The sequence below is a fragment of the Mirounga leonina genome, unplaced genomic scaffold (genome assembly GCF_011800145.1).
Source record: "Mirounga leonina isolate KUSES-001 unplaced genomic scaffold, KU_Mleo_1.0 Mir_91, whole genome shotgun sequence".
Taxonomy (NCBI): Eukaryota; Metazoa; Chordata; class Mammalia; order Carnivora; family Phocidae; genus Mirounga; species Mirounga leonina.
In genome coordinates, this window is record NW_023270839.1 from 16781044 (window position 1) to 16794424 (window position 13381).

Here is a 13381-nt window from a genome sequence, read left to right on the forward strand (position 1 = left end):
CTCTCTACCTGCCTCTCTGCCTCCTTGTGCTCTCTCCCTCTCTCTCTCTCGTTCTCTATCAAATAAATTTTTTAAAAATCAGGTAATTGTTTAAACTCCTGTTTAAGCCAAGTAGCATTGCCAATAAGAAAGCAAAGTCTAGGGGCGCCTGGGTGGCTCAGCCGTTAAGCGTCTGCCTTCAGCTCCGGTCATGATCCCAGGGTTGTGGGATCAAGCCCTGCATCGGGCTCCCTGCTCGGTGGGAAGCCTGTTTCTCCCTCTCCTGCTCCCCCTGCTTGTGTTCCTGCTCTAACTCTCTCTGTCAAATAAATAAATAAAATCTTTAAAAAAAAAAAAAAAAAAGAAAAGAAAAGAAAGCAAAGTCTATGCTAACATTGCTTTGTTGAGAAAATTCATTTTTTTCCTGTGGTGCGTTGTACTTGCCACCAAGCATTAGAGAGGAGGAAAGCTGGAAAAATCAGGGCCCAAGTAAGAATTCATAGTGATTAAATCTGTCTGAATCCCAATGAAGTTGTAACACATAAAATCAAACATAAAGTCATCATAGCACTTCAACTAGTTTTAACATAGCACGCACATACATAAAATGTTGGTTTCTATAATGTATCCCTGATGTTACAAAATTGACAATAAAACACAATTTTACCAGGAATTTCAATGGAAAAAAAAAACCACTGACCAATTGTATCCCAAGTCTCAAAAATATCAAAGAAATAGAATCCAGGTAGAGAAAATCCAAATATTAAAATCATTATTTGAGGAATGGTCCCTATAAATGCAGTCACTGAATATATGAATTCAGAAAAAAATTATGTAATTGAATTTACCAACTTTCTTAAAAGCACACCCAGCAAGTCTTTGCTTAAGATTCTTTCCATTCTTCCGTCACATCTTCAGTCTCCTGTTCACCTGCACATTGAAAACAATAACCGAAATTGTTAGGCAATCAGAAATGTGTACATAATTAAGAAAAATTATTCAACCTACAGAACAGTAAGTCATTTTACACATGAGACAATAGTCATTCTCATTTAATATTTGAACACTCACCACAAGCTGCATACAAAGTTTACAAGAAAAAAACAAAAGAGAAGGTGCTCGCCTTCATTTAGCTTACAGCCAAGAGGGAACTTTGTAGGTTTTAAGAACTAGAATGGTTATGGATTTGGAGATGGCATCAACTTTCGTTGTTGCTTGCTTTGCATTATTTCCAGGAAGCAGGGTGAAAACAGAAGTAAATGAAACGTTCAGGGTGGATAAGAACTGATCATCTGCCATTTCTTCATTGTGAGAGAAAAGAAATGAGACACTAACAGAAAGGACATGGAAATATTCTCCCAACCTTAGTGAGAAGGTCACCAGAAAAGGCAGAAGTGGTAAGAGAACCAACTAAAAGAAGACAATAAAATTGAATCCAGAAACCAGAAAAACTGAAGCCCTCATCCACCACAGGTGGGAATGTAAAATGGTGCAGCCACTTTGGAAACCAACCCAGCAAGTCCTTAAAAAGTTACCACAGACCCAATAATTCTAGTCCTACGTATATGCCAAAGGGAAATGAAAACATCCATCCACCCAAAAATCTGTAGGCCAGTTGTTTGGGGTTTTGGGTTTTTTTTAAGATTTTATTCATTTGGGGTGCCTGGGTGGCTCAGTCGGTTGTCTGCCTTTGGCTCAGGTCACAATCTCGGGGTCCTGGGATCGAGTCCCACATCTGGCTCCTTGCTCAGCGGGGAGCCTGCTTCTCCCTCTGCATGATGCTCCCCCTGCTTGTGCTCTCTCTCTCTGTTAAATAAATGAATAAAATCTTTCTTAATTTTAATTTTTTTTAAAGATTTTATTTACCAGAGCGTGAGCTCTCTGTTAAATAAATGAATAAAATCTTTTTTAATTTTTTAAAAAGATTTTATTTATTTACCAGAGAGAGCATGAGCGTACAAGCAGTGGGAGCAGCAGGCAGAGGGAGAAGCAGGCTCCCTGCTGAGCAAGGAGCCGGATGTGGGACTCGATCCCAGGACCCCGAGATTGTGACCTGAGCCGAAGGCAGACGCTTAACCGACTGAGCCACCCAGGCTCCCTGTAGGCCAATTTTCATACCAGAATTACATACAACAGCTAAAAAGTAGAAATAACCCAAATGTCCACCCACTGACGAAAGGATAAAGAAAACTGGGTATAGCCATACAAGAGATTATCATTCAACATAAAAAAGAACAGAGTACGGATACCTGCTACAACATGGATGAACCCTGAAAATATTTTGCTAAGTGTAAGAAGCTAGACACAAAAGGCCACATATTGTTATGATTCCATTTATATGAAATGTCCAAACTGGGAAAATTCATGGAGACAGAAAGCAGATTAGTGGTTGCCTAGGGCTGGGGGCATTGGGGGAAAACGGGGAGTGACTACTAATGGGTATGGCGTTTGTTTGGGGGGTGAGGAAAATGTTGTCAAATCGAGAGTGGTGATGGATGCATAATTCTGTGACTATAAAAACCACTGAATTGTAAAGTACTGTTGAATGGTGGCCAAAAAATGTTATGTCCACATTCTAATCCCTTGAACCTGTGAAAGTTACCTTATTTGGGAAAAGGGTCGTTGCAGATCGAACTGTTAAGGATTTTTTTTTTTTAAGATTTTATTTATTCATTTGAGAGAGAGAGAGACAGAGGAAGAGGGAGAAGCAGACTCCCCACTGAGCTGGGAGCCAGACATGGGACTTGATCCCAGGACCCTGGGATCATGACCTGAGCTGAAGGCAGACAGACACTTAACTATCTGAGCCACCCAGGTGCCCCATGAACTGTTATGGATCTTGAGATGATCCTGGATTAATCCAGGTGGGCCGTAGGTTCAGTAACAAACGTCCTTCCAAGAGAAAAGCAGAGGCAGATTGGAGACACACACGGAGAAAAAGGCCACATGAAAACAGAAGCAGAGATTGGCAGGATGTGGCCACAAGGCAAGAAAGCCAAAGAATGTCAAAAGTCTGAGACACTGGAAGAAGCAAAGAGGCACTTTTCCCTAGAGCCTCCAGGCAGAGTATGGCCTTGCTGACTCTTTGATTTCAGACCTCAGGCCTCCAAATCTTTGAGATAGTAAAAAATTCTGTTGTGATCATCTGTTGTGGCAACCATAGGAAATGAATACGGGTATATAAAATCTATGTCGATAATGCTGTTATTTTTAAAAGTCAACCTAATCATTAAGGACAAATGATTCGGAGTTTCAGAGAGTGAAGTGAGAAATGTAGTGATAGTGTCCACACACGGACGAAAAATATTAAGCAGGGAGAAAGGTGGGATAGAGGAGAAGCAGACCTCAATATCCCACACATGAGATGAGGAATGATAAGAGTGGCCCAGGCCTTCCCAGGTACTATTTCTTCTATCTGGAGTGTTGTCCTTCTTGCCTACCCAGTAAATGACCCTCATCCTTGGAGGCTCAACTTGAATGTCACTTCCCCATCTCCCCAGTGTTCATTATTCCCTCTGTAGTGTGGCTACAGATTTTGTCCCCAAGCTCTTACTACTCTTGTCTCGCCCCTGCTGTGATTATATGCTTAAATGCCTGCCTTCATCAACAGACAATGAAATAATTCAGAGTTGTGATTGTGTCCTATTCCTTATATCCTAGAACAATGTCCTTAATGAATGAATACTGATGTCCAGAGCCAACCCCTAGAAATAGATTTAATTCATCTGGGATGGAACCAAGGCATTAGTCTGTTTTAAATTTCATCAAGTGATTCTAATATGTTGCCAATGTAAGAAGCATCGCCTAAGGGATGGACTTAAAATAGCTTAAAATGCCAGACAGATCTGAGGCAGATGCCAAGTAGAGATCTGAAAATCAAAAGTATACAGAGCACAGATGATCCTGTACCGGTTATATGTGTCTCCAAATAAATTCTCAACCATGAAAGAGTTGAGAACTCAAGTTAGGGCATGCTTGTTCTTGGTGACTAAAGGGAAGGTTACCCAAAAGCAGGACAGGACAGATGTTTAGAGAGATAAGACAATCTGGAGAAGGTAGTACCTTCATTAAAATGAAATTTAAGAAGAAAAAGTAGGAATTGAGCCGATGGAAAAGAAGATATCTTCTGACATTATTTTCACCACCACCATATAGATAATCCTAGAGTAGAGTAACTAGTAAACCATCTAGTCCAGAGCTTCTCACACTTTAACAAGCGCACAAATCACCTGCTGGGGCATCTTGTTAAAGTGCAGACTCTGAGACAGTGGGTCTGGAGCAGGGCCTGGAACTCTGCATTTCTAACAAGCTCCCAGGACTGCTGGTGCAAAGATCTAGTCCATAGCTAGGATCTTAACTTTTTCATTTTACCCAATTTGAATGAAGCAATGGAATCACAAGTTCTTATTAACTGATAAAAGGATAATACATTACAATTAAATACCAAACCTCTCCAACATGTTATTGTTGACACTACTAAACAAAATGATAAAGTGGTATTTTATGAGTAGATGAAGAAAATAATCAGTGGCACATATTCACATGAAAAGCCCACCTCAAATCAAGAATGAAAGACAGCATGAAAGAAAATTAGTTGAAAGTAACTAAAAAAGATAAATTCATTGAGTATAAACTTACTAAAGTGTAATATCAAAAGGTAATGAACCTCGGAAATTTCTCATATAGCAACTCTGATATTTTGATCAAATAAATTTTGGGGAGTTAAGTTACTGAGAGCATCTGAAAGCAAAGAGTAGCCTTGAAAAAGGAATTTAACAAATAATAACTAGGAGGCCTGAAGGCACACACAGTTTGAGAGAAACAGAACTCCATCAAAGCAAAGATGAGTTAAGTATTTCCCTAAGAGCAAGCCAACATATTTTTTAATGGAAAAAAAAAAGTTAGCTAATAGAGTTTCTTATTTTAGACTCTCAGTGCTCCACTACAAGCCAGAAAGCCAGTATTACCACAAAGAAAACTTTCTCAAAACAATCTAGTGCCTTTGAAACCGTTCAGGTGGCCGGAGTAAGGACATACACTAACATACATATCCTTCAAAACTGCAACATCCTTCACAAAAGCCAATCCAACTACAACCGACTCAAGTTACATTCAAAAGTTACCATCAGTGGTGAATCCCTATATTGTACACCTGAAACTAATTGAACATTGTATGTGAACTATACTGGAATTAAAATAAAAATTAACAATAAATAAGTAGGAAGTTCCAATCAAATAAACTGGTGGGCAGGGTTTCAACATGAAGTATAATCAGACCACACAGTTGTCATTGTTGGTCACCTTGTCTCTGAGGACCCCGATGGAATAACATAATTCGCTTTCTTACATCTATACTGAAATCTGTATTTCTCAAATACGTATAGCAAAATCTTGTAGCTTGCATTAATTTGACCGGCTGAATGCTCCATGCCGGGGACTCTGATTGCAGGGAGTCAGGCTAGGGCCTTGGACACAGGTATAAAACAAGCAAGCAAAGAACTCCCCAGATGATCCTGATGCTCTGTGCTCTGTAACAGGGCTCCTCGAACCTCCCAGAAAGTGTCACTGGGGGATCTTATTGAAGTGCAGACCATGAGTCAGTAGGTTTTCTAATAAGCCCCCAGTGACTGGGCCACACTGGAAGCAGCAAAGGCTTATAACATGGGATGGAAATCGTATGGCTTAAAAGGGCCAGGCGCGTGAAGTAGAGAGGGGCAGATGGGGGTCCTGTGCCCCTGGAGGTACATGCCCCTTCCAAAGGGAACGTCTGCTACTCAGCTCTCCTCACTGGTGGAAGGACCTGCTGATTTGTCAGAAAAGTCAGAAGTCCAGGCTTTTATGGGAAATCTCCTGATTAAATGTCAAGTGCAGAAGTCCCTCTTATCCACAAGGAGTATGTTCCAAGACCCTCAGTGGATGCCTGAGACCATGGATAGTACCAAACCCCATATATACTATGATTCTTCCTATACATACATACCTCTGACAACGTTTAACTTATAAATTAGATGCAGTAAAAGATTAAAAACAATACGAATAAAATACAACATTAACGTACCATAATAAAAGTTTTGTGAACATGGGCTCTCTCAAAATGTCTTCTGTACTCATGTGATGATGTGAGGTAATAAAACGCTTAAGTGATGGGATGAAGGCGAATGACAAAGGCATTATGATATAATGTTAGCCTACTATTAACCTTCTGACAACAGGCCAGAAGGAGAGTCACCTGCTTCGGTAAGGCTGCTGACCAGAGGTGGCTGAAAGCACAGATAAGGAGGGACTACTACTATCCCATGTAAGCCGACCAAGTCCAGTCACGGACATAACCATTTTATGGGGGCTTTCTCGTTTGGTCCTTATTGAAGTATTAAAATCATCTGATCTTACGGAGAAGGAAACCAAGGTATAGAGGAGAGAGATTAAATAATTTGCCGAAGATCACTGCCAATAACAGAGCAAGGGCTCAAAGCCGGATCTGCCTCACCCAGAGCCCACGCCCCCAACCACTAGACCAGCTCCTGCAGGTGGGTGAGCGCACCCAACCTCCCCCTGCTCCTCCAGGTTCTAGTCTGGGGTCCTGCTACTTACCCAGACTACTGCAAGCTTTAAGTAATTAATTGCCCTCTGGGTTTTTGTTCTCAGTTTCAATTTACAGTGAGCAATCATCCCAGTTTGCCAGAGACTAAGGGATTCCAAGGACAAGAAACAGTCGGTGGTGAAATCAGGACACTCCTGTTAGTACAGTTAGTAACCCTAGTTTTCATTTAAGGTTGTTATTTTTAGAACAAAAGTATCTGACTCATTCATTATAGAAATTTTTAAAAGCACCATTCATTATATGGGGTCCTATGGGAAATTCCACTTTGTTTCCCTTGAAGAGTTAGAGTTCTGACCCCTTTCTTTACTACTGCCTTGGTGTCCCTTTTTACCCTATTCTACTACTGTTGCTTTTGTTATTCGTATTTTCCTCTTTACTATATGAACTTCTGTTAATAAGTAGCTCAAATGCTTAGTGGGAAAAAGAATACCATACATGCAGAGATGCCTTTTTGTTGGGATTCTCTAGAAAGCAATTCGACATAAGATAACTTGATTAAGTACTAGACTAACCACAGACCTGAAGGGCTTTCTCTCTGAAGTACCAGCGTACTCAGGCGTGTCTCGGAGGTGACGTGGTGGCAAAGAATGCTTGCTCCCCGCTCTCCTCACACTTGAATGTGGAGAAACTTAGAGTGGGGAAGCATCCCGCCTCGCTCCATCCTGCTCCACGGTCCGCCAGGGAGAAGAGCCAAGTCCCTGATCAGTGAGTTTGGGGCAAGAAATGGCATGCTCGGCTCAGCCCCTATGCACCCCCGCCCGGCCACAGGTGCTCCGTGGCTCCTGATGCTAGTGGCCCCATGTGGACAGGTCTCCACAGGTGAGGCTTGAGGCTTTTCACCTCCGCCAGTGACTGCGTGTGTCAGTTCACTCGGAGGACACAACATTCGGAAGACCATTCAGCTGCCTACCCAGGTCACAACAACGCCCTACCTTTCATTAGCAATGAAGCCAACCTCCTTGCTCTGCATTCCTCAAAAACCCCCTGTCTTTAAATGGGTTCCGATCTGGGTAGGGAAGAGAAGACACTATTTACCAATCCCCTAAAGCCCCAACTCACTATTGGACCTTTTTTTTTTTAAAGATTTTATTTATTTATTTATTTGAGAGCGAGCACAAGCGGGGGATCGGGGGGAGGCAGAAGGAGAAGCAGACTCTCCACTGAGTAGGGAGCCCAACTCAGGGCTCGATCCTGGGACCCCCTCGATCCCAAAGGCAGATGCTTCACTGCTAACCACTCAGGCGTCCCTGAATTTACTGGACCTTTTATGCAGAAAGTTAAGTATCAGAAGTTGCCGCTAAGCCTGAAGCACAAACAAGAAAAATGGAACTTTTAATACAGCTGTGAGACAGATCCTTATCTTTCAATACCACAATTTAAATTGGCCCTCAATGTCATTCAGCTGGGTTCTCTTTTTGAAGTTTTATCTGACTCTGCCTTTTAGAAGAATTTTAAATAGAACAGACCTCAGTTCCTCAAGAAAAAGAAAAGAATATATCAATAATATTTGCTATTGAAAGAGAAAATGATAACTGGTTTTTCTTAATTCGTTCCTGTCTATAGAAACCTACTCTGAATCACGTTCACATGTAACTGTTTCCTAGGAAAGACCTGAATATAACGTAGCAGCTGAACATACTGCAACTCCTCATTCAAGTCACATCCGTAAAGAGCTTTGTGCCAAGAAAGCTGGCTTGGCATTCAGTTTTGGTGTTCGCTTTCATAGAGAGCACATAATTACAATTTAGTATTTATTTTTTTTAATTTTTTAATTTATTTGACAGAGAGAGAGAGAGAGGGAACACAAACAAGAGGAGTAGGAGAGGGAGAAGCAGGCTTCCCGTTGAGCAGGGAGCCCGATGTGGGGCTCGATCCCAGGACCCTGAGATCATGACCTGAGCTGAAGGCAGACGCTTAATGACTGAACCACCCAGGCGCCCCACAATTTAGTATTTAGAATAAAATTGATTAGCAAAGTATTTTACTCGTAAACACTGAGGTTAGTAAAATTAAAAACTCCAACCTCCGATATGCTAACATGCACTCAAAATGATAATGTAGAACCTATTCCTTAAAGTTTGTTATATAATAAACAGAAAATAAAATATGGTTCACATATTCACCTCTATGCCATCTTAACCCTCCATACTCACAGGGGTTGTTATAATCATACATTAGGATTATCTGGTGCCTTCAGAGGCACGTTCTTTGAAGTTATAGGTAAGCCACCACAGCTTCTTTCCATCAAGTCACATTAAGTTCTAGTTCATTCCATCTTGTCATGTTCTACTCCGAGACAGATATACATCAGTGTGACTCAAGTTCACACAGAAGTAAAGTCATATTTTAGTGAAGTACTCTTCTAAACCCCCTTCCACATAGACTCCATGGGAATGAGATCGCTTATGCAACAATCATCCCACCCAATTTAGTAAGTTTGCTTACAGTAGACAAAGAGGAGATGCAGATACTTTCTCTAATAAAAAACCCTTTATCCAAATAGAAAATACACCATGATCTTAGAGCAGAACAAAGTTTTCATAGTTCATTTATTAAATGAAGATCCTTAGTGGGGGAAGGTGGAATGCACCCATTTAATTGAATTGCATGTTGTAAAAATGAACTCTGCTGGATACAAATGTCATAGCTTATAAAATTTCATAAAAAAAGAGAAAAGTTCCAAATCTTTATATAGCATGTGAGGCTTGCATAATTCTTAAAAGCAATACCACCTGCTTTCATTCATAATGTGAAGAATAAATGTGAACCACATTTTCAGCATATTATTCTAAAACTGGGCAATTTAAATTTTCATTTCTTAAGCAGGCACTTGGTTTCAGGCTGCACTTTGGACATCAAAGGAGATGTAACAATAAATCAAAAGATAGGATCTTTGTCCTCAAAAAAATTACACAATTTTAAGGAAGAGAAGGTGTGTGTGTGTGCCTAATAACTTCAAGACAGTGTGTGTGAAATGACCTGATAGGGGACCAATGTTCTTGGACATTTAAGAGGAGAAATCAAACTTCTTAAAAAGGGAAGAAGGGAAGGTTACACTCAGAGAGGATGGTGTTGGGATCTAACTGCCATTGAAGGGGTACCTGAACATTCTTCAGAAGAAAAGAGTAGGGGCTATCCAGGGGCAGAGAAAAGCCCTGGAAATCCCGAGACCAGATTAGCCATAGCCTGACTAACATGTAGAGGATTAGTTAGAGACTGATTAGGAAGAGATGGAAGTCAGTGGAGGCCTTGACCAGCAAGGGAAAGAATTTGGGTTATATTCAGCAGGCAGTGGAGAGCTACAGAAGTTTTCTGAGCTGTGAAGTGTGGTTATCAAAACTGGACATTGGAAGGATTCGTTTGGTGGTGGTCAACAATGGCTTGAGGAGGGGGGAAACCAGAGGTGGGGAGGACCGGTCCGAGGGTCATCACAGTGTCCAGCTGAGGCAGCAGGAAGAGCAAGGAAGGGATGGGCATGGGAGACACTGCGGGAACAGAACAAACAATACTGAAGCTCAAGGTGGGGAGCAAAAGAGAGAGGAGATTCAATGATGACTCAAATTTTGAGCCCGGGTGATGGGGGAAACAGAAAGGAAAGAGGAAAATCTGAGTTAAAAGGAAAGACGAGGAAATCACTTTAAGGCCATAACCACATGGAGTTGTCTGGCAGAAGTGAGAAATACGAAACTGAGGAGTTAGTTCGGAATTAGTAGAGTCTAGATTTAATAGGTAGACTGGAGATAATAATAGTTGATACAGATTTAATAGACAATATATAAAGTAATCAATAGATTAATCAACAGAGACATCTACATTAGAGGAAAAGTTGAGTCTATTTAAATAGACTTCTAACATAGATAAATAATTGAATATTTGTTTATGTCAAAAACTGTCGATAATATTTATAACCTGTACCACTGTGCCACTGTTTTGGTTTTTTTTTTTTGTTTTTTTTTGTTTTTTTTACCATTGTGCCACTGTAAAGTGCAACACCAGATCAAGCCAAAATACCTGGGGATATACAAGTAGCTGGGACAGGAAGTTTGTATAGAAGCAAATAAAACCGCTAAGAAAGTGTATTTCACATTTTACAAATTCATTCCCTGGAATAAATTGCCATCACTGAAATTCGGAAGTTAAAAGACTAAGCAAAAAGGGGCGCCTGGGTGGCTCAGTCGTTAAGCGTCTGCCTTTGGCTCAGGTCATGATCTCAGGGTCCTGGGATCGAGCCCCGCATTGGGCTCCCTGCTCCATGGGAAGCCTGCTTCTCCCTCTCCCACTCCCCCTGCTTGTGTTCCCTCTCTTGCTGTCTCTCTCTCTCTCTCTCAAATAAATAAATAAAATCTTAAAAAAAAAAAAAAGACTAAGCAAATCTATTTAAATTATTTGCATCTGTTCAAACCAATTTGTCTTTTATTCTGAAATCATCACTGTTTTCTGTATAACCACCAAGAATATGTATTCATTACCATTACAAATAAGGTATCTCATAAGAGTACGAATCTCAACCTTGGTCTCACACAAATACTGATAAAGGTTACGTAGCAAGCTATTGACACCATCTGTGATTTACAAACATAACTCCCATCCTGCTCTACCTGAAACTATAACATCTTTATACTGAGATGCGGAGTAATAATTATTCACCAATATACACATTTTCCAAGGCTTACCCGTTTCTGGTTTCTCTGGAGGGCTGACTTTCAGATGTTGGTCTTCAGATGAAAGGCTCACATTGATGCCATCCGATGGATCATCCAAGAAAGAGGGCCTTTTCAGTCTTCCAATGCCAAGAGTCTTTGACATAAAGTAGTCTTTTGTGTCAGTAATAACCTCGTCCTCAGAAAATTGGAGGCATTTCAAATTCTCTGCTTCGATGACAAGAGCCTGGGACATGTAATGCCCAGTCAAGGCTTTGGTGAGATAGTGGCCTCTACTTGTCTCACATTCCGCATTCTCGGGTATATCTGCATCTTTAACCTCTGTGCTTTCGACCTTTGTTTCTAATCCATTTAGGAGCTCAGAGAGGATAGATCTGGAAAGATGAGGGACCTCAGGTGTTATATCCTCAATGTCTTCCTTTTCTCTTTCTGAAGGAAGTCTATTCATGGACTTTCGTGTGAGTGTGCATTCATCCAGAAGACACCTTAATTGTTCCTCAGACAGAACTGATGTTGAATCTAACTGATGAAACAAACCAAATGCTTTAGTCAATTGACTGAGTACACACATTTATTTTTGATAAGCTTCCAGTAATGCAATATAAATGCAAGTGCCAGGAAATCCCTTACACAAGACACCCAAATAGTAAGATCATTCATTTTAAAGGATCCAGAATTTCAGGAGAAATGCACAGCATCCCTAGAGAATAGCTTTAGAATCTATCATACCTACTAAAGTCCAGGGGAAATTCCTTCAATACTGATGGAAATAAACTACTGCACCAAATTAACCACTAACTCTCTCTCTACATGTGGAAGTCACTTGAAATGGAGATTTTAGAACAGCACCTTCAATTTTATAAGTTTGGGGACATCAAGCAGGGAAGTAGGCAAACAGCCCATTGATAAACAGCTAGAAACCCTGCCATAATCTCCAGTAGGTGTTTCTCTGTTTTCCACCACTCCTCAGTGTGAACCCCCATCACCACCAATTTCTTAAAAATCTGGGGGAAAAAAAAAAAAAACACCTCAGGCAAGCAAGTCAGCCCATACCTGGCCCTGGGGATTTACCACTCCTATGTCTGTCTACAACTTTCAGTGGACAATATGACTAAAGACAGAAAAGGAAGGGCAAAGAGGTGGTGCATCCTGAGATGTGTAGTTGCTTCAAAACTACAGGTCTAGACAGAGGCCAGGGGCATTCCGATAACAGTGCATTCTGGGAGGAGGATTTGATCACAGACATTTAATCTCTGCTTGTAAAGGCTATCAGGGCTGAGCATTTCAACCAAGATCTTAAGGATTCAGAAGCATTGTTTTCTTCCAGTGAATGTTCTCAGGAAATAAAATAAATCAAATGAAAGTATAGAGCTATGTTCCATAAGGATTCAACTGAATAGCATGCCCCTTGAATTGCATCAATCTCAAAAGGAACTGAATTAAAATATATTGAAAAACACTGAAAATAATTTCTCTTTCTCTAAAGAATCAGTGCCATTCTTGATTTATATAGTGGATTATTTAGGAAAACACTAATCCTCTTTATAGGGGCGTGCATTATCTAAGAACAAAAAATCCCCATAAGAAAACCTAATCACGAATTGCAATGGCCTTAATTTCTACTTCAGTAAGGTAAAACAATGCTGTTGCCCTACTTAGTAGGACCCAGTTAGAATTCACCAAATATTCTGCATGTATAAAGTATCAGGGAGGGAAGGTGTTATTGGAACCAGTATAGTTAATTCTCTATTATTGTGTAATGCTTCGAATGAAGCTAACAAAAAATAGTATGTAAAAGAAATTTTTAAAATATATTTTGTTTTAAAATTATATTTAACTTCCATATATTAAAAACTAGTTTTCATAGTGGCAAGCACCATTATGAGTTTGAGAGTAACAAGAAATTAGGAATATATTCTTAATAATTATCTGGGGTGAATTACCTAAATTTTGAATCCTAGATAACAAAAGTTAAAATTAACTTAAAATATAAAAAATAAAAATAACAAGTATATTAAAGTTTTTAAATAAAAATTAATTCAAAAATCAAAATCTGAAATATTAAAATGAAATGTCTAACCAATTATATCTTTGGACATCAGAAACAAACTGAGGTTTCGTGGAACCTGAAATTTATAAT

The 13381-nt window shown here is 40.1% G+C and overlaps 1 protein-coding gene across 1 annotated transcript; it reads right to left on the bottom strand.

Moving 5' to 3' along the window:
• Positions 1 to 570: 570 nt before the first annotated feature.
• LOC118003276 (fibrous sheath-interacting protein 1-like) lies at positions 571 to 11754 on the bottom strand. The gene is made up of 2 exons (XM_034994155.1): positions 11254 to 11754; positions 571 to 909 (listed from the first exon to the last, which is right to left on the bottom strand). Exons 1-2 carry the CDS (start codon positions 11687 to 11689, stop codon positions 863 to 865), a joined length of 483 nt encoding a protein of 160 aa, XP_034850046.1. The 5' UTR covers positions 11690 to 11754; the 3' UTR covers positions 571 to 862.
• Positions 11755 to 13381: the final 1627 nt, after the last annotated feature.